The sequence below is a fragment of the Anthonomus grandis genome, chromosome 2, assembly GCF_022605725.1.
Source record: "Anthonomus grandis grandis chromosome 2, icAntGran1.3, whole genome shotgun sequence".
In the NCBI taxonomy this organism is placed as follows: Eukaryota; Metazoa; Arthropoda; class Insecta; order Coleoptera; family Curculionidae; genus Anthonomus; species Anthonomus grandis.
In genome coordinates, this window is record NC_065547.1 from 27,714,121 (window position 1) to 27,735,484 (window position 21,364).

The 21,364-nt window shown below is 33.0% G+C and overlaps 1 protein-coding gene across 2 annotated transcripts in view; it reads right to left on the reverse strand.

The window, feature by feature from the left end:
* Window positions 1-21,364, reverse strand: part of LOC126733442 (major royal jelly protein 1-like) — a 78,302-nt gene that overhangs the window by 21,518 nt on the left and 35,420 nt on the right. For both annotated transcript variants that reach the window (XM_050436752.1, XM_050436751.1), the window contains exon 2: window positions 4,454-4,654. In XM_050436752.1, the coding sequence (XP_050292709.1) occupies window positions 4,454-4,654 (201 nt within the window). The remainder of the gene's footprint in view (window positions 1-4,453; window positions 4,655-21,364) is intronic.

A 21,364-nucleotide genomic window follows, 5' to 3' on the forward strand; every position in this document is an offset into this window, starting at 1 on the left:
TGATGGAGGATATAGGCTTTAACAGGATCAAGAGGAGAATCCATTGTAGTAACACTTATCCGTTATGACATGTTCCGTTGTATTGAAAATATGTCTCAGGAAAGACATTTTCGAGTAGCCATAATAAATCTGAAAGTAGATCCCAAAAATTTACTCCTCCAGTATAGCCTGTATAGCTGTTACATGAATTAAGGGTCTGCTGGACAAGTGGACTTTCCGAAATAGAAGAGAAGCACCTGGCATGAGACAGGCCAAGAAACACATCCTCTGGCCTCTTGGCCTGTCTCACCAGACAACTACTGAGCTTAAAAAGACGCGTATTTAAGAAGATTGTTTCAGACCATAGGTATTGCGGACAACCCGGAATGCCGATGGTGTGGGAAGAGGATAAAACTGTAAACACGTTACCGGAGGGTGCCCAGCACTCACGGGTGCTAGGTTTAAATAGGTAAAGGTAAGCTGTATGTGCCAAAAAACCATGGCTGACGGCTGAAGTTTAATGAAAAATATAAGGATTACATCAAGAAGTTTGAAAACAATTCGCAGGTTTCTAACTACAAGGCAATAAGTGTTTTGGGATCTATGTTCATTCTTTTTGAGCGTTGCTTTTGATTTTTTTTCTACTAGTTTAAAAGACCATTTTATTGATCAGCAATATTATTGATCTTAAAAATCATTTAACAGAACCTCTGCTCGAGCATGGCTTTCAGGCGCATTCACTGTATACGGATCTTTTGAAGGCCTTTGACCGAGTGAACCTTGTGGTATTTTTACATACCTCAAAAAGGTATGTGGCTTAAAATTGCAATCTGATTTCGAATTCCTTGTACATTAGTGCTATTTATTTATTTTTGATCGTAATTGGCATCCATTCTTAAGGACTGTTAGTACGCTAAGTACTAAGTCCTTACAAAAATCGGCTCTTGCTAAACGTTGTAATTCCCCCGGGGAGGGTCGGGGTAGAATAGCCCTCCGGTACGCTCTGCCTGTCGTAAAAGGCGACTAAAAGAGCAACCCCTTTGGTGGTAGATGTTGTCCACTTGCATCGCCCGGTTCAATACCACCACATAGGACTTAGGCGGCGTGAAGTGCTTCCATCGAACTCACGTTTCGCCGCCATGTCGATGTGTCCGGTTTCCAAAGGGGAAATGAAAATGAAAAGTTAATGCATGATGGCGCCCTCACGACCAAAACTTTCTGGAGGTAAACTCGCCTCCCATTCGGATCTCCGGGCGGAGGCTGGTCGGGGGGGTCCATGAGGCGGATCAAAAAGCCTAAAAATCAATTTCTGCAACATCAGAGGCCTAAACACCAATATTAATGCAGTACACCAACACGTGCAATCAAATAAGCCTCACATTCTGGCATTGGCAGAAACAAAGGTGAAACCTTCAACAACAAATGTTCACCTCATTTATCCTGGATACGATCTACACACCCGATTTCGACTAAACTTTGGATTGGCAGTATTTGTCAAGAACGATTTGAGTTGTCAGCGGGAGGAAACGCTTGAACCTGCGGACTTCGACGTCATGTGGTTCAAAATAATAGCCAGTGGTGCCACGAAATTTATCTGCTGTATCTACAGACCACCAAGCGACACCCAATATAGACGGCTCTTTTTGAACCTGGTTGATTGCATTAACCATCTGCAAATTGACTACCCAAGCGCAGAAATCATCGTCATGGGTAATTTTAACGTTCACAATATCAACTGGCTGCGCTTCTGCAACAAGAACGACGATGAAGGACGAGAAGCTGAGCTGTTTGCCACCATATGCGGGCTTACGCAGCTTGTGGAGGAACTTACCAGAATCCCCGATCGAGACGGCGAGTTCGCGAGTTTCCTAGATCTAGTCTTGGCTTCAGACCCTGACTCGTACACAGTATCAGTACATGCCCCCTAGGAACATCGGACCACAAATTGATAACAGTCTCTTGCCAGTTGGAGGTTAAAACGCAGGATCCTCCGATGCCGCGGAAGGTATGGCACTATAAATCAGCAGAGTGGAACCATCTTCGGAAATTTTATCGCTCATTCCCTTGGAAAGAAGTCTGCTTTAGAACCAATAACATCTTAGAATGTGCAAACCAAATTACAGAGACGATCTTGGCAGGAATGGAAGCTTATATCCCTTTTTCTACTAAATGCGGATCAAACAACAAGCAATGGTTCAACCTGAATTGCAAAAAGGCAGTAAACACTAAAAACGCAGCATATCGCAAATGGCGTCAACATCCTTCCATCGAAAATCGCAGGAACATTTTAGCCTCCAGAAATAGCTGCAAGCGAATTATTGATGAATTCAAAGAGAGTCACAACAACAGGATCAAAAACAAACTGCTAAACTGCCCAAATGGAACAAGATCTTTCTGGTCGGTATCGAAAGCCGTTAGTCAAGGATTTGCTAAGTCGGCCTTGCCACCCCTAACAGCAGATGATGGTTCTATCGCGGTAACAGCAAGGGAAAAATGCCAACTTACTGGGTAAACTCTTCGCGTCCAATTCTACTCTGCACTCGCAAGGCAAAACACCGCCATATTTGCCAAGGGTGAATTCATCGATGGGAGAAATTTCGTTTCCCCAACGAATTATAAATAAAATTCTTAAAAGCGTAGACACCAACAAAGCTTCTGGACCCGATGGAATTCCAGCCCTAATACTAAAACGTTGTGCAGACGAATTGACTCCTCCCTTATGTAGACTGTTCACGGCATCGTATAAGCAGGGCCAATTTCCAACAAGCTGGAAAACTGCTCGAGTGCAAGCTGTACCCAAGAAGGGTAAGAAGACGATGCCCTCCAATTACCGCCCGATTGCACCAGTTCCAGTAATATTGAAGATTATGGAGAAAGCAGTCAACCAACAACTGTTAAGATATCTGGAATCATCTGGACTAATCAGCGATCATCAATACGGCTTCCGAAAGCTTAGATCCACCGGCGATCTTCTGGCCTACGTCACACACTTGTGAACGGAGGCCATGGAGAAGCTCGGCGAGTCCCGCTCAGTCGCTCTTGACATTTCCAAGGCATTTGACAGAGTGTGGCATGAGGGACTACTAACAAAGCTCTCCTTAATCGGCATACAAAACTCATTATTTAATTGGATCAAAAGTTTTCTTGAACAACGAACAATCCAAGTAGCCGTCGATGGATACCTCTCCGACAAATTTAACATTAACGCTGGAGTCCCTCAAGCATGCATTCTATCCCCCACCCTTTTCTTGGTATATATCAACGATTTGCTAGGAACCACTGTCAATCCAATCTACAGCTTTGCGGACGATAGCACACTTATTTCCACATTTAAGTCCGCCAAACCAACGACAGCCGTAAGTTCTCAGAATCTTAGGCAGCAACAAGTAGCTTCAACCAACAACGATATTAGAGCAATCTTGGAGTGGGGCGATAACAATTTGGTCAATTTTAACGCTAAAAAAACGCAGGCTGCAGTATTTACGATGAAGACTAACCTTGGTGGCCCGGAGCTGGTTATGGCAGGGAAAACATTGCCAATGAAATCATCTTTACATCTTCTAGGAGTCGAGGTCACCAACAGTGTGTCCTGGCATGTTCACGTTGCCGAGGTCGCCAGGGCGGCTTCCAAAAAACTCGGAGTGCTCTTCAAAACGAAAAAACTGTATACACCAGAACAGCTGCTGACTCTTTATAAGGCTCAAATACGCCCTTCCCTCGAGTATTGCTCGCATGTCTGGAGCACCCAAGCATAATTTAAACCTGCTGGATTCTATACAGAAGAGAGCTATTCGTCTTATCGACAAACCAGAACTGACAAAGAGTCTGGATAGTCTGGAGCACAGGAGAAAGGTGGCTGATCTCTGTTTATTCCACCGTTATTATCACGGTAAGTGCTCCTCTGAGCTGGCAGGCCTGATTCCACCCAGGGCTGTTCCGGCAAGAAGCACGCGTCTAGCAGTTGCGGCTCATCAACATCGAGTCCACCTGCCTACCCCAAGGACGTCGCTGTATCGGGACTCATTCATCTGGAGAACATCTTCTTTGTGGAACGGGCTTCCACCTCACACATTTCCCGACGCATACAACCTACAGCGATTCAAGATAAATGCCCACAAATATCTTTGCGCAAGCACCACTCCAAGAGTGACATAGGACTTTCCTCTTGTGCATGTGTTTACCATAAAAAAAAAAAAAAAAAAAAAAAAAAATTTCTTAATTCATCCACCATTAAATTATTTAACATGTTTTCTGAAATGTCTGTCTCGTCTGTCCAATTTCATTCTTTAATTGAAAACCTATTTAATTGGGTAAATATAACTTTACCCAATTAGAGATATTGAAAGATTTAGGCTTTTACTTTTCAAAAGAGCTAAGAGGAACAAAAAATATATCAGGGGTATCTATTGTTAACACCAAAAATTTGAGATAAATAGGCTTTCTCCTAAACTGAATTGCTTATTCAGTTACTTACCATGATATGTGTATTGTGCGTCCACAGGTCGAATTATATCAATTCGAAAACTGCCATTTTTTATGGCTTCGGTACGTTCAGCTTCGCTCGGAAATTGATATTCGACTCGGTGCCATTGGTGAAGAAACTCAAAATAGTAGTCTTTTGTATCGTCTTCTATAGCATAGATTTGTACCAATAAAGCAATAAAAATTGGCCAAACTAAAAAAAATTAGAAGTAAAAAATAATCATAATTTTCTAGATCTGGTACTGCCTTAGAACATTGAATATGCTAGAATAAACTGCTTTGCATCCAAAGCAGCCAGAATTATATAATAAATTAAGTTATATAATAAATTATTATAATTAGCAGAAACTGAGTTGTATTCTTTATTGTAAAGCAAAAGTAAGAGCGAAACTCATTTAATAAACAAAATTATTTTGTACTATATTTACACTAAACACTAATAATAGTAAATATATTATAATAATAGGGTGCCATGAATGCGTTGAAAGTTTTAGTTTTTAAATCGTTTAGACACCTATTTAAAATGTCCAAACCATTAATTTTGGCATTTACTTTATTTTTTTAAATAGCACATTATTGGAAACAACCACTTTTGAAATGCTGTTTCTTTTTCCCAATAATTTGATGATTATTTTTTAAATCGGTTGATAAATAAGCCCATAAGCCCGGTGTCAATGATGTGATCCTTCTAGGGTATCATATTATAAAAGACGGCGTATTTGTGAAGTATCTATTAAGTATTGGATACCAAAATATTATTTAATTTAAAATATATTATTATAATCTAGCAAATTTATTGATTATTCAAACCTGAAATGCCGCAAAATTAATGTGTGCAAAAATGAAAATAGTGTCTGGTTGATATCCAGCGATCAAATCGAGAACGCAGCATATGTCGTTTGCCAGCAACATAATTATTTACAGTCGGCGCCCAATATTATTTAATCAATATAACGCCCGTATGTTCTGGAAATCCAAAGGAGTTTTAATATTTTTTTTGTCTAGATATTAACAATTGATAACTAAATCGGTTTATAGTGGGTATAAACCGCGACAAACTAAGGAAATTAATTAAAAGATTAACTTCCAAAGGATTTGAATTAAAGTTTTTCTGTAATATATAATAAATATCTAAATGGATTTGAGATGGTTGCAAACCTCTGCAAACGAAAGTTTTTTGATTAAAAATTATTGAGTAAGACTTTTATAAATGGCTATAACTGCCAAACGATATGGATACAACTTTTCCTTATAGCCGTTAGGAGTTACATAGCCCCTTATATTTTTTAACATCTAATAATTCATTAATTTTTTACCAAAACACTTTTGTTTGTAGAGGTTTGCAACCATCTAAAATGCGTTTAGATATTTATTATACAAAAAAGGTTAATTCAAATCCTTTGGGAGCCTTTTTCATTTGTTTAATATTTGACTTTTTAAGTAATTTTTACAAAAAAGCTTAAGTTTGTAGAGATTTATAAAAAAAAAATATGTGCTGCGTTCTACATTTTTGGTTGCTGGATACCGATGGGGCGCTAGCTTTACAGATATGAAAAAATATCTAGAAAAACAACACAAGCTGGTAACTTCGGATACGTGCATTGTAAACATAGAGTTATTCTACGTTGCCAAGTTGCTTTTTTTCATTAGATTTTTTGTCAGGAATCTTTTTTTTATTCTGAAAAATGTGTTGATTCCTCTCAAAGTATATATTATAAGTCAGCAAATAAGCGAAGCTTTTTAGGAAACGAAGAGTACATTTTTTACCTGTTACAAAATACAATACATTAAAAAAATATGTAGTGGATTAAGAAAATTATATATTGAATGGAAAATTGGAAAGTCGATTTGACATAATTGTCTGAGAGATGGTGAACTTAAACACCCTCGCCTATGGTTTGCAGCTAGGCTTATTCTAGGCATTCAATGTTCTAAGGGCGATAAGCGAAATAAATGCATAATAAGTAGAATGGGGATACATAACTCCTCCACCCTTAGAGAAAAGCATACCCTTTAGGGTGTGATTTTATAAAGCCTAAAGGATGCAAATACAATATAAAATTAACAATATTTATACAATTATTTAATTTTCATTAATTTTAGGTTTCTGTTTATTTTTTTGTAAAAATACAAATAATGATTTTCCTAAAACGAAAATTCATATCAAAATAATTATTAAATACAGTAAAATGGTCCAAAAGTTAATTGATTCAAAATTAACAGGGTCTTTAATGTCTTTTAAATATCTTTTTTGTTCTTGAATTGCTGTAGAAAGCTTCTTTGTTTCTTCAAGATTTATTGTATTTAAATCCAATGTAGGGAGGTTGGATATTTTTCCTTTATCGTGAAAGTGAAAACTTAAATTTAGCTTTGGAAGTGATACATCGTCATAATTGAGTTGGCTTGGCTTATAAGTTTTTATAAGTAATACATTGTCTTTGGAATTTGGGCATGATACTGGAACAATTAATTTATCTGGAACAGTTATTAACCATTTTCCATCCATAATTCTGGTTACTTGAACATCTTAAGGTTCTATGCAGAAAGGGCGACATGTTGTAGCATTTTGTTGATATTTAATTAGCTGAACAGCACAAGGAGGATCTTTACTAATATAAGCAGCATGAGTGTCTTTACATAAATACTCATAGAGTTGTAACTCTGTACACAATTTATCCATATAAGAATACTTCCTATCACTAAGCGCAAGGAATGGTTTTTGGGGTAAGTTTAGGAAAAATTGATTTCGGCGATCAGGAATAGGTAAAGGATATAATTGATAATAATGATAAACATCTGATTCGACCAATGGTAATTCTAATATAAAGGTAATAATTGCGCCTTTTGAATAAGATTTAATTGCAATGATTTTTTCAAAATTTAAAATATTTTCAATATTAACTGGTATTGGCAAACTATCAATTGTCAATTGATTTTTAAATTCATTTATTTCTTTTATTAATTCAATTGGATTAATGATTGAATTATGTAGTGTGTTTAGTTTAGCGAAAGATAATAAAGATAAGCTACTTCTGTTTTTTCAATTATATCATAAATTATTTGATATATCATTGATATTTGATTAATTATTAAATGTAATCCAAGATATTGATTACTGTTTGTTTGGTTAAGTGCTACTTCTTTAATTCTCCTTTCTAATTGTAAAATACGACTTTTTAATATATATTGATTTGCAAAAACATTTGATATGACGTTCTGAAATTCATTTATTGATTTTTCTAATAGGGTTGCTTGATTAATTAAAGCTTCTTTTAATTTGTTTTGGTTTTCTTTTAATTGATTTATTAAATTATCATATTTTCTGCATCATTTTGATCAAGATTTCCAGTGATTACTTTGATTAAAGAGCCCAGAGGGTTAAAAATACCTCGTTTTTGTTTTTCAATATGTATATTTGGGTTAATTTGTCTAATACTATTTTCAATTCGTTTTTCGTAAGCGAATAATGGTAACAATGTATTTTCATATTCTCTCATATAAATGAAATTAGTATTTAAAGCATTAATTAAAATGTTTGCATAATTTTTAAGTATTAAATTCTTTTATAATAGGGGTTAAATCTTGAATTTGAATAGGACCAATAATTAGTAATTAATTTTGTTGTACCTAATTTGTATAGTAGTAGTCCAGTATTATCATTTAAATCATGGAATTTTACTCCGCTTGCATTGATGTAGATGATACCGATCCATCTGCAACAAGGGGCATTATTTTAACTTCGTTTATGTGAATAACTTCTTTTCTATTATTATTTGGATTTTGAATTTCAATTTTATTATTTTCTAATATTTGTGTTAATAAAAATGGACCTTTTAATCTTGGTTTAAGTTTACCAAGTCTTTTTTCTTGTTTTTTATATACTTGACATCTTACCTGTGGATTTTCAGATTTCCGGTTTTTGTTATGTTTTTCTATTATTTTTTCTTTTAGATTAATTGTGTCATTTTTTATTTTTTGATATAATGTATTAGTTTTAATTCGATGTGAGTTTATATATTCTGAATAAATATGTGCGGGCATTAATTTCATAGGATCTTGCGTATCTGTATGTCCTAGGATTAATTCGAATGGTGTAAAATTTGTACTAGAATGTATGGTACTATTATAAGCAATAACTGCATATGGCATTAAAGATACAATGTCTTCGTTTTTGTCTTTTTCTTTCAAAATTCTAATATGTTCGATTAGAGTTGAATTTAATCCTTCCCCTGGACTGTTTGATGGTGTTGTGGAGTTGTAAAATGTATTTTAATATTATGTGATTCTAATAATTCTTTTACAGTTTGATTTTTAAATTCAGATCCATTATCTGAAATAATTGTTTTAGGGATACCATAGAATGAAAAATATTGTAATAAAGTTTGAGCTACTGAAATAGCTGTTCCAAAATAGGGTAAGGCTTGACCATATTTTGAAAATTTATCAATTAAAACAAGGAATTTTTCATTTCCTATTAAAAGGGTATCTATATGAATGATTTCAAATGGTTTTGAAGGAGTTTCAGTAATTAGTAATGGAACATTTGGTGGTCTTCTATTATATTTGGATCTTTGACAAATTTCACAATTATCAATATATTTTACAATATCATTTTTCATTGATTTCCAATAATAGCTTAATATTATTCGAGTTAGAGTTTCTTGAATTCCACGATGATTGGTTTTGCCTTCATGAGAAAATTGAATAATTTGATTTCTTTCATCAGGTTTAACGTTATTTATTAGTTTGTTACATTCAACTAATTTTAATTCATTAAAATGGTTACTTAAAACTTGTTGGAAAAGTGGACGTAAGTCTTGTGATAAAAAGTGTATATAGTTAGTTTTATTTGACATAATATGTCTAATAAAACTATACGACTACATTATAGTCTCTAATAAAATTGAAAATAGCATGTTCATTAGCAGGAATTGTTGCATAAATAATTTTTTTATCATGAAAATTTTCAGTTTCGCATTTTACGTATGCATCATATGGGGATTTTTTTACAATATACTGATTATTTTTATTATTAATTATCTCATCTAATAGAGGAATTTCTTTTAAAGTTTCATTGACATTTGTACTATGGATAGTATTAGAAGTATAATCGTCATCAGGAGGTCTTAATTGGATATTTTAAAGTATTTTAATTTTTGGACTTCTCCTTGAAGTTGAAGGGAGTTCTTCTAATTCTTTTAAGGTTTTAGAAATATCTTCATCACTTAGTTCATTTGGATTAAAGTTTTCTGTACCAAGATTTTGCAAGAATTCGTCGATATCATCTAAAATTTCTTCGAGATTATTATAAAGAGATTGTGTTTCTAAAGCAATAATTTGAATTCGAGATAATGCATCAGCGTTTGTATTTTGCTTACCATTTTTATAAATAATTTCATATTCATATTCTTCTAATTTTAATCTCCATCTCATAAGTTCAGAGTTGGGTTCTTTTAAATTAAATAACCATACTAGAGGTCTATGATCAGTACAGATAGTAAATTTCTTTCCGTAAAGATAAGGTCGAAAATATTTACAAGCCCATATAATGGCTAATAATTCTTTCTCTATGGTTAAATACTTTTGTTCAGTTTCGTTAAGAGTTCTTGATGCATATGCTACAGGATGATCATTTGGGAGTATATCTTGAGATAATACTGCGCCAATAGCATAATTTGATGCGTCAGTAGTTAAAATATCCAGATTTTACCAATACAAATGATTTATTAAAATCTGGATATTTTAAGATTGGTGCATTAATTAGTAAATTTTTTAAGTGATTAAAAGATTGTAGAAAAGAAGGTGTATGTTTTACTTGAGCGTTTTTCTTTAAACATAATGTTAAGGGTTTAGAGATTTTAGCAAAGTCTTTAATGAATCTGCGGTAATAACCGGCTAGTCCTAAGAATGATTTAATTTCTTTTTGGGTTTTGGGGATTGGAAAGTTTTTTACAGCTTTGATTTTGTCTTCATTAGGTTTAACACCATCTTGAGTAATTAAATGTCCTAAATAATTAACTTCAGTACGTAAAAATTCTGATTTATCAAGTTGTATTTTAAAATTTGATTGACTAAATCGTTCAAAAATTAATTTTAATCTTTCAATATGTTCCTGTAACGAAGTACTATATATTATAACATCATCTAAATATACACAACAGATTTCGTTTTGTAAACCTCTTAAAACATTGTTCATTACACGTTGAAATGTGGCTGGTGAATTTTTTAATCCAAAAGGCATTCTTTTGAATTCAAAATGTCCAGTGTCAGTTGAAAATGCAGTTTTATGAATATCATTAGGATTCATTTCAATTTGATGAAATCCATTTGCGAGATCTAATGTAGTAAAATATTATGCTTTACCTAACTTATCAAGAATATCAGAAATGTTAGGAAGTGGAAATTTATCATCAATGGTTTTTAAATTTAATTTCCGATAATCAATAACTATTCTCCATTTCTTTTTACCACTTGCGTCTAATTTTTTTGGTACTATCCATATTGGACTAGAATAGGGCGAATTTGAGTGTTGAATTATGTTATTGTTTAACATTTTATTAATTTGTGTTTTAACTTCTGTTCTTAGAACATTGAAAGGCTAGAATTAGTAAACAACAACTTTGTTTGAGACCAACATGTGCACAGGGGCAAGAGGGGTGTTTTGTTTACAAACATATTTGCCGATTCTCTGTTGTCAAGTCGACGCAAATTTCCAACGGAGGAAATTTTTAGCTATATTTTAACAACCATTATAACGTTAATTTAACTTATTTGTGTTGTATTTTATAGGAAAATTTAAAATAAAAAGTATAAATACTACAATTAACTTATTTTAAGAACAAATATAATATCCTTAAGCAAAAAAAAAACAAAATTATTAACATTCTTATCACATTTTAGTGTTTTTTTAAATTGCTAGGATGGCAAAAACTTGTGTCGTTTGTGCCGCATCATTATAAAAAGGTGATTCAAGCTGATCTTTTCCCAAGTAAGTACCGATACTTTCATAACATCACATCATGGGGTAACCAACCCATCATCATAAACGTAGAATAGGGGATCTTATAGATAAACCTAATAAAAACTTGAATGTGAAAGTGTGCGTAAAATACCAAAATATTTATATTTTTAAATCTAAATATTTTTTTGAACATATTCATCTATCAATAGGCTATAAAAAATTTAAAACTAGAATTTTGTCCCTGGTTTTATTACAGGATTTTATGTTTTTTTTTTGTTGTTTTGGCAGAAAGAAGGCATACCTAATACCCATGTACCTATCTATGTATAGTTATGTTTTTTTTATATAGACATTAGGTATATAGATGAAATTACTAATTTTTTAATGCCTTTAAAGAATTTTGAAATTTATTTAGATATTGATATCTATGTATAAAGTTAATTTGGTCTTTCCCTAAAATTTGGTCGATAATTTTTTTTTGTTTTACCATATTGCAACTAAAGGTAATTTTTTTTTAAATATATTTTTCTAATATTAAAAAATCGTCACAAAAAGTATTAGTGTAACTCATATAAGCTTTATTTATACCTAATACTTATTAAATTAGGTATGTGTGTAAAACTATTTTTTTTACTAGGATTTCTGATGCACTAGTTAAAAACACAGCAGCCGATAATTCAGTTAATTTACCAAGTGATTTACCCTACAAAGCTGCAGGGGTAGCTTTCCTGAAGAGTGCAAAAACTTCTTTAGCTTCCAAAATGGTATATAGTATAAACAGTGAAGCTAATATAGACAAGTAAGGATAATTAAAATAGATTAATATTCTTGATACACCAAATTTTGTATAATTTCAGATCTGATCATTCATCATCAACAATAACTGCATCTGAGATTAATAGTTCTTCAGTAGCCGTGGGGTCTAGGTCAACAATTACTATTTCTCATCCAAGCCGTTTTTGTTTAACTGCTACACATTCCCTGACTCTGCCAAGGAAAAGGTAAAAATACACTCAAATAGACTACTAGTTTTATGCCATTTTATTGTGTTATATTTGTTTAATTAAATGCAATTAATCAAATGTATGATATTACAAAGATTCTTTATAATAAGATACATTTTATTGATCAATTGGATTATCATAATACCGTTTCAAAAGCTAAATCACTTGTTACCAAATTATGGAAAAAAAATAAAGAACAAAAAATTAAAATTCGAAGATTGCAATAAACAAATTTGCCCCAAAGAAATTGAGTTAGATGTCTCAAGTCATTATTAAAATACTTAAGAAATAATAACATAATTTTCGAAAAAGCCAAACATACAACATATTTTATTTGACTTGTAAAAGTACTTGTTTGTATATTACTACTAATAAACTATCTAATCTAATCTATTGTACATAGTCTTTATTCTTAGGTAAGCTTTGTTTTTTAGTATAAATTAATATGATAAAATATTTAGTATTAGGTATTATACAGGGTGATTCATTAATATTGCACGAAAATGAAATGCCGGTTTTTTTGGGTTAAATTATGACGAAAAGTTCCTATAAACATATGTCCGAAAGTGCTTCGTTTCCGAGATACAGGGTGTTCAAATTTTCTTAAAAAATCGATTTTTTATTAATATCTAAGAAATGCCTTTGCTGTTTGCAATGTCATTCACACCATTTCTGGATATCTTAATGATGTATCTTTTTGACATATGACAGTTGATTTGTTATTCCAGGGACGTGCCCACGGGGTAAGCGGGTTAGGTTTTTTGTACAAAAAATAGCACCTAGTAGATTTTTTGAACCTCCTGTACATTTTTTGGATGACGCAACTAAAGATGGAATTGTTTCAACTCTTGGGTGTTTTTCGTATCTCCCTCCGTTTTCGATAAAAAAATTAGTTTAATGCAAACGTTTGAAAAAACTTGAATAAACATAATAAAATGCCTACTTATCGATTTACAGGGTGAAGAATAGTAAATACGGTAATTTGGAATTTTGACATGACATTAACTGTACTACCTGTTGAAAAATAGTTTTAATTAAACTTAGGTACATTAATTAAATTCTTAGAATAAACATTAGTAAATTGATGAAGGTAATGAAAAGCTATGGACTAAGAAACGTACGCTATAAGAGTTGTTCAAAATGAGTTCCTCCAACTGCAATGCATGCGTCTGTCCTGCGACGCATTGACTGGCGAACACGTTCAAAGATCCCTGGCGTGTTTCGAATAATATCGCAATTTGCAATAATACGATTTCTTAATTCTTCAACATTTTCGATGGGGGTGGTATAAACTAATTGCTTGAGGTGGCCCCAGAGGAAAAAGTCTATTGGATTTAGATCGGGAGATCGCGCAGGCCAGGGTTGTATACCTCCACGACCTATCCAACGATTGGGATATACTCTATCTAAATACTGTCGAGCAATTAAGCTGAAATGCGCCGGAGTGCCATCATGCATGAAAAACATTTGGTACCTTAAGTCAAGCGGGACGTTTTCTAATAGTGTTGGCAACTCCTCTTGAAGAAAACGCCGATACACTTCTCCACTTAACCTTTGTTGCAAAAAGAAAGGACCAATTAAGTGGTCTTCAATGATTCCAACCCAAACATTCAGTGAAAATTGGTGTTGATGGCGACTTTCACTTATTCCATGTGGATTTTCATCTGCCCAAATGTGATTATTATGGAAATTCATTATCGAATTCCTGGAGAAATTAGCTTCGTCCGTGAAAAGTATTTTTGATAAAAAAGGAGGATTTTCTACAATGTTTTGTTGTAATAACCATCGACAGAAAGCCACTCTATGAGGATAGTCGTCTGGCAAAAGTGCTTGTACCCGCTGGATGTGATACGGGTACAAAAGCTGATTTTTCAGTATTCTAAACACTGTTGGCTGACTAATGTTTAAAGTGGCAGCAATCTGTCTTGTACTCGTTGAAGGATTATCCTCGATTTCGTGGAGCACTGCTTCTTCAGCTTCTGCGGTTGCAACTGTGCGGGGCCGTCCATTGTCGACTGTAAGTTTTTTAAAACTTCCACTTTCTCTGAGACGTTGATGGAGGCGAGTAAACATTTGACTATGAGGAAGTACTCGGTTAGGGTATTTGTCCGCGTAAATACGCCTCGCTGCTTGTGAATTACCATTAGCAAGACCATACACAAAGTGCATATCGCACATTTCACTATAAGTGTACTCCATTTTAGACAAAAATGAGGAAATTGTCTACTTGACAGGAAAAAAACAACACCTTATCACTGAGCCACACCTAGTAATGTTAAATGAACTGGTATTTTATTTATTGCATTTTCAAAGCAACGAAAAGAATGCGACAAAAACTAAAACGATAATAGTATTTACTAAATTTTGTTTAATACGTATTTACAATTTCAACATTCCGCAGTATTTTTTAGATCAGCAGTTGTTAATACTGTACTTGATATTCGACACTATGAATAGGTAAGTATTACATTTTAGGAAGAAAATTATTTCTTTGCTTTCGCGTGATTTAAAAGCATTTACTTGTATTTTTACAGAGGGATGCAAAAAAGCAATTCTTAATTTTTTTATCGAAAACGGAGGGAGATACGAAAAACACCCAAGAGTTGAAACAATTCCATCTTTAGTTGCGTCATCCAAAAAATGTACAGGAGGTTCAAAAAATCTACTAGGTGCTATTTTTTGTACAAAAAACCTAACCCGCTTACCCCGTGGGCACGTCCCTGGAATAACAAATCAACTGTCATATGTCAAAAAGATACATCATTAAGATATCCAGAAATGGTGTGAATGACATTGCAAACAGCAAAGGCATTTCTTAGATATTAATAAAAAATCCATTTTTTAAGAAAATTTGAACACCCTGTATCTCGGAAACGAAGCACTTTCGGACATATGTTTATAGGAACTTTTCGTCATAATTTAACCCAAAAAAACCGGCATTTTATTTTCGTGCAATATTAATGAATCACCCTGTATAGGTCACTGTTAAATGTCTGAAAACCATTGTACAGGCTTAATACTCATAATAAATATCTTATAACCTATAAAAAACCTGCAACTCCTTTACAATTTGAACATCCTTGTAGTTTTAACTCTTTCTGCTGAATCAATACTGTCCCTTTGAAAAAGTCAGCACCATAGAAGTATATATTATGTGATATAAAGTAAGTGATGTAAAACTGAGTTTTGTCCAATATAATAATAACAATAAAATTTTGCAAAATGTTAATAATTTGTGTCTTAAAACATGATTTATTAAGAAATCTATAATATTATATTAATAAAATATTTAATTTCCATAAAAATGCTTTGATAAAAATGGTGCCTTTTATTAGGACCTTCCTCTAACGAAGTCCGTTAAAAAAAGACATAAATAGCTCATAAATGGTAATATTACTTATACTCAAACTCTAATAATAATAAAAATTTATCAGGTAAATATTTGTTGACGACATCCCTGGTAGAGAGTGCTTGATCAGTGGCATCAACAATGCGATCGAGCGCCGTTGCGATGCCATTACCGTTTTCTCGTTTTTTCGTACTTTATTTTCATTTATTTAAAGTTAATATTGACTTCGATATAGAGTATTTTTAAAAAATGCTTGATATTTTATTAAAGGGGAGCAGTAGTATTGTTTTGAGCCTTCGGAAACAACTGAAAATTTTAATAATATTATAAAGTGATTTTTGCCATTTCTCTATAAGCATTTGGCATCATTGCATCAGAGATGTTGCAAGCAAACAAACCTGTCATAGTTCCACGGCATGCTACTTCTAGCCTTTCAATGTTCTAAGCTTCTGTTTTATGAATTTCTGGATATCTATAACTTTTAGTGAAAATCGGAGAATCATCAGTAAGGTTTATTTTATGTTTAACTTGATTAGTAAATGTTAAAGGTATGTCTTCTGAATAGAAAATATCTCTATATTCATAACAGAGTTTACGAATTGCATTATATTCTTCTTGATTACAATGATTTAATCTTAAATTTTTTAAATTAGCTTTTAATTTATTATCAATTTCAGGATTAATTGTTAAGTAGGTTTCCATTTTTTCAATAAAATTGTTTTCTGTTTCTTTAATAATATCAACGTTAAAAGGTTTTGAAACTTTTAATAGGAAATTCTTGTGTATTGGTTATAATTGTTGTTGTATAATAATTTTCTATTGTAACAAGAGCTTCTGGCATTTCTGCTCCATTAAAATTTTTATAACTTAATATGCCTATGCCATCTTTTTGATTCACTGGTAATTTTACCTTTTGCGACATTCGAGGTTGTAAGATAATGAATTTTGTTGTATCTGCAAGGACGCGTTTAGGGTTATCTGCTTTGTTTGCTGTATCGAATTTTAAAGGCAAGGTTACAGTGGGTGTTTCTAAGGTTGAATTTTTAAAATTAATTATGGCATTTATATCCATAAAGAAATCTATACCTAGTAAACCATCGAATTTTTCTGAAAAATTGAATAAATAAAATTTATGATTTTTGTTAATATTGAAACATGGCAAAATTGGAATATCAACCACTTCATGATGAATTGAAGTTCCATGTGCAGTTTTGACTGTAAAATATTCATTAAAAATATTATTTGGGTAAACATTATAAGCAATTGAGGGTTTGATAAAACTTTTACCACTGCCAGTATCTATTACAAAAGTTACGTTTAATTCTGGTATATTTAGTATTGGTAAATTAGTAGCTATGTGAGTATTTAGAAATACTATATCTGTTCTTTGGAGTTCAGGATCAACGAAAAATTTTCATGTTCATCATTATCTTGATCATTTATTATATTATTCTCATTTCAATTTTCTTGTGAATGTTTTTCAAAGAAATATTGATTATAGTCAAAATTAGGGTCATAATTCTTGAATGGGTCATAAATTTCTTGATCATTGTTTTGTGAGAATTTTTCCTCATTTAATTCGACATTATGATTGGAAATTTGATTTGGTCTTTGGATAGATCGTATTCTAGAATTTGAAGAGGATGTATCCAACTATCCATTGGTTCAGGGATATCATTTCTGTTATTATTATTAAATGTTCTAAAATTATTATTTTGTGTTGATACATTGTATTAGGTATAAATCTATTTTGTTGTTGTCGATATTGCATAGAGTTTGGCTGTCTAAAGTTATTATTTTGATTATTAAATCTTTGATAATTATTATAATTATTCATGTTTCTAGCTAAACGATTAAAAGAATCATTATCAGCTTAAAGGTAACATAACAGGTTTATTAATTTTATTTTGAGAGTTTGAAGAATTATTATTATGTTGATTATTATTAATATTTAAATTATTTGCTCTATTTTTAAATTGTAAAAAGTTTTCTTTTTCTTTAACGAATGAAAGTGCTTGTTCTAATCTAACTATTAATTGCATATGATAATTAAGATTATTTATAAAAGTTTTTAGACATAAATCATCATATTGAGTAATTTTATTTCTGCTGTTGTATTAGAGCTACTAATTTTAGTAAACAATAAAGATCTAGCATCTTGTAATTTTTGTTTTGATTTTCATTTCTATCCATTTTCATGTTAACTATATCTTGAACTAAACAATCTTCTGATCTTTGATCTGAAAAGGTAACTATGAGAACATCTTTAATTTTCTGCCAAGAATCTAATTCTGTTCGAGGAGCTACTAATTCAGCTACTAATTCAGCTGCTCTGCCTATTAGTTTTCCTATTATTGTGTCAAAAAGGCAAATGTTAATAGGGTGATTAGGTTCTGTACGATTTTGATGATTAGTAAGAAAGTGTTCGCATGAAGAAATAAATCTATTTAAAGTTTTTGAATTTCCATCATAGCTTTAAATGTTATCAGCTTGATAACGTATCAATTGATAATTTGGTTGCGCCATTTTAAAAGATTTTAATTTTAGACTATCAAAAAGTTCTACTAAACTATCTAAATAAGTATCTTCCAGTTTTTTGGAGTTAAATATTAAATAGAAATAAATATATAAAATTCAAATCAGATATTATATCAATAAATCAATAAATAAGGATATTTGGTAAAAATAAAGGATTACTTACAATGAAAGTTACAGTGCTTTTAACATGGATACTTAATTATGGAATTTGGCGATTTTTGTCCTCCTTCCGTGCCAATAGGGCTCTGGACGATTCTGTTTACGGTCCCCTCGTCAGTTCTTAAGCTATGGACTCTAGGCGATGTAGTCCCGTTGTCCGTACTAATAGGGCTCTGGACGATGCTGTTCACGGTCCCCTAGTCGTGAGTTAATTCTTGGTTGACTCCGTCTTATGGATACCTCGTTGATTCGATAGGCTTGTTTTTAATTGTTAAAACAAACGATCGGACGACTTTTTCGGTATACTTTTGTATTCTCCTACTTTCGACACGAACTTTTTTAGTCTATCCTACCGACTGCGCCAATTACGTGGTCGATAAGACGAAAACTCTTTTTAAAAAATAATTTTATTAAGTAGTTTAACAATCAACTTTACAGAAAGAACTAACTCTAATCTTAATTTACATCTATTTATAATAGTGAATAGAAAAATACTAATGCTAGCTAAGCTAAATAAATGCATAATAAGTAGAATGGGGATACATAACTCATTCTTGGTATTTATTTTATTGATGTTTAAACTGCTTAAACCAACGAGTGTGGAGAACTGGATTTATTTGACTTTTAATAGTAATCTACAAGTCAACGTGTTCTCAGATTTGGAGTTTTTTGGGAGTGTGCCAAATTATTGTTATTTTGCTCTATATCATGGCTTGCGGAAGGTGTGGTGCAGGCTTAACAGATAAGGAGATAAAATATAGGATTGTTTGTGATTTTTGTAATGCTCAACTCACTCAAATGAAGAGTAGAGTTATGTGTTTTGTATGTTCTGTGTGCAAACCTAGCTTGTAAATAACCAGTAAGGAAAACAGCTTCTCAACGAGTGCTGCTATTCTTCTAGAAGCCCAAATGAAGGAGGTTCTCTAATTCTTTTAGAACAAAATTATCAACCAAATATCTTGTGGTTTTCATGATGCTAATATTGCATTCCAGGAGAGATCTAAGAAATTAGTCGGAGGAAATGGTGTTTCCGCTATAGGGGTTAAAAGCGATTCTGAACTAATAAAGCTACTACAAGCAAAAAACGAAGCACTAGAGGCCGGGTTGACAACACTGGAAAAGAATTTAAACTTGCTGAAGGATCTTATCCCATCAAAGTCATCCAGCCTCCCAACTAACGAAACCTCTCAAATATCTCCAAATAACACTGTTTATTTGCCTATAGAAACAGAAACAGTAGCCCATACCTATGTAAAAAGAGTTGTTCCACTTAGATTCAGGCCTAGTAGCTCTTCAATGGCTGACGCCAATTCGGAAGCAAAATCACAGCCCAGGTCAACACTAAAATCTATCCATCGACCCAATCCTAGCAGGCAGACTGCCATCATTGGGACTTCTTCTGAAGCTTCTTCACTGACTGCAGCTGATAGACTTTAGTGGCTGTATTTGGGTAGGTGCAAGCCAGACACTACAGAGCAACAGATATTAAACTACATTGAAAGGCAACTACACATCTCAAATGTGTCACACTGGATAAGAATGAGGATGTTATATCCTTTAAGATAAGGGTAAAAGAGTCCCTACTAAAGGGACTACTTGACACGAATCTCTGGCCAGCAGGAATAGCGGTTAAGGAATTTTGTCCAAGGCGCAGTCAGGGCTGAGGGCCGAATTTTCAGCTAGAGCCAACACTGTCTCAGCGTCCACAGTAGACGTTGTGTTGTTTATTTATCCGAACGTGAGGGGCTTAAAACTAAAGGAATTTCTCTGTGCTGCTCAATCGGAAGAGTACCACATTCTTGCCCTAACTGAAACTTGGCTGGATCCGGTAGTCAACGACGGTGAATTCCTTAAATCCAACTACTGCGTGTATAGAACGGGCCGCAACACTAGCAACAGCTCGAAAAGTAGAGGCGGGGGTGTGCCTATAGCAGTAAGCAACACCCTAAAATCCCATCGTTTGCCAATTGCTGACAATTCACTTGAAGAAATATGGATCTCTGTGTGTCTTGGTGATAGTGAGGAATATAATGTTACATCCGATAAAGAAAACCTTTTATGTGATACATTCACTTTTTAGGTTTAATGCAGCGCAATGCAGTGGTTAATGATCATAGAACAATTCTTATTTATTAACCCACTATTTCCCATCCAATTCCCCCACTATGCTGATGAATGGTGCAAAAATCTTAACATTCTAGTTTAACAGAAGCTGCCTTCAGAGAAGGTCTACTTCATGTTTTTTTTGTCGATTTGAACTTCAAAAATTAAGTCAAAACTCACCTTAGTCTTGGTAGCTTAATCCTGTTTTTTTATTAAGTACCATCTTGCCTTAGTGCAGAAAAGGTGTTTTATCCAGCATTTAAGTTTTGTGTCAGTGTCTGGAAAAAGGCCAATCTACATTGGTAAGTCCCAAGATTTTCCTACTATTTATTTATTGTGCTTTGGTTTAGTTAATTTCACAAAATTTGCATATGTTTTATGGTGGAAAATATGTTTATTTAATGAGCAAGTACCAGAGAAGTCTTGTCCACACTCCATGTCATTGCATACTCAAAACTTTTGCAAGATTCTTCAAAGCTTTGTCTTAAGCTACATTGGACTATTTAAGCAAGCACACAAGAGAGAAGTCTCTTTAAGGATTTATGGTCTCTTTTATGATTTATTAACTTTTTGAATCTCTGCCAAGTTTCTTCCCGTTCCTGAGACCTGCTTGAGGTTCTACAATACCAGCAGCTCCACCTATATAAAATCAGGTTTGCTACATATTGTGATGTTAGTAGTGGGCTTTAGAAATCTCTTGATGGGACCACTTTATAAATTTTATGGCAGATCAGTGATAGCACTTCTTAAAGTTCTTAGGTATAAAAGACGATTACCTCTTGATAAAAG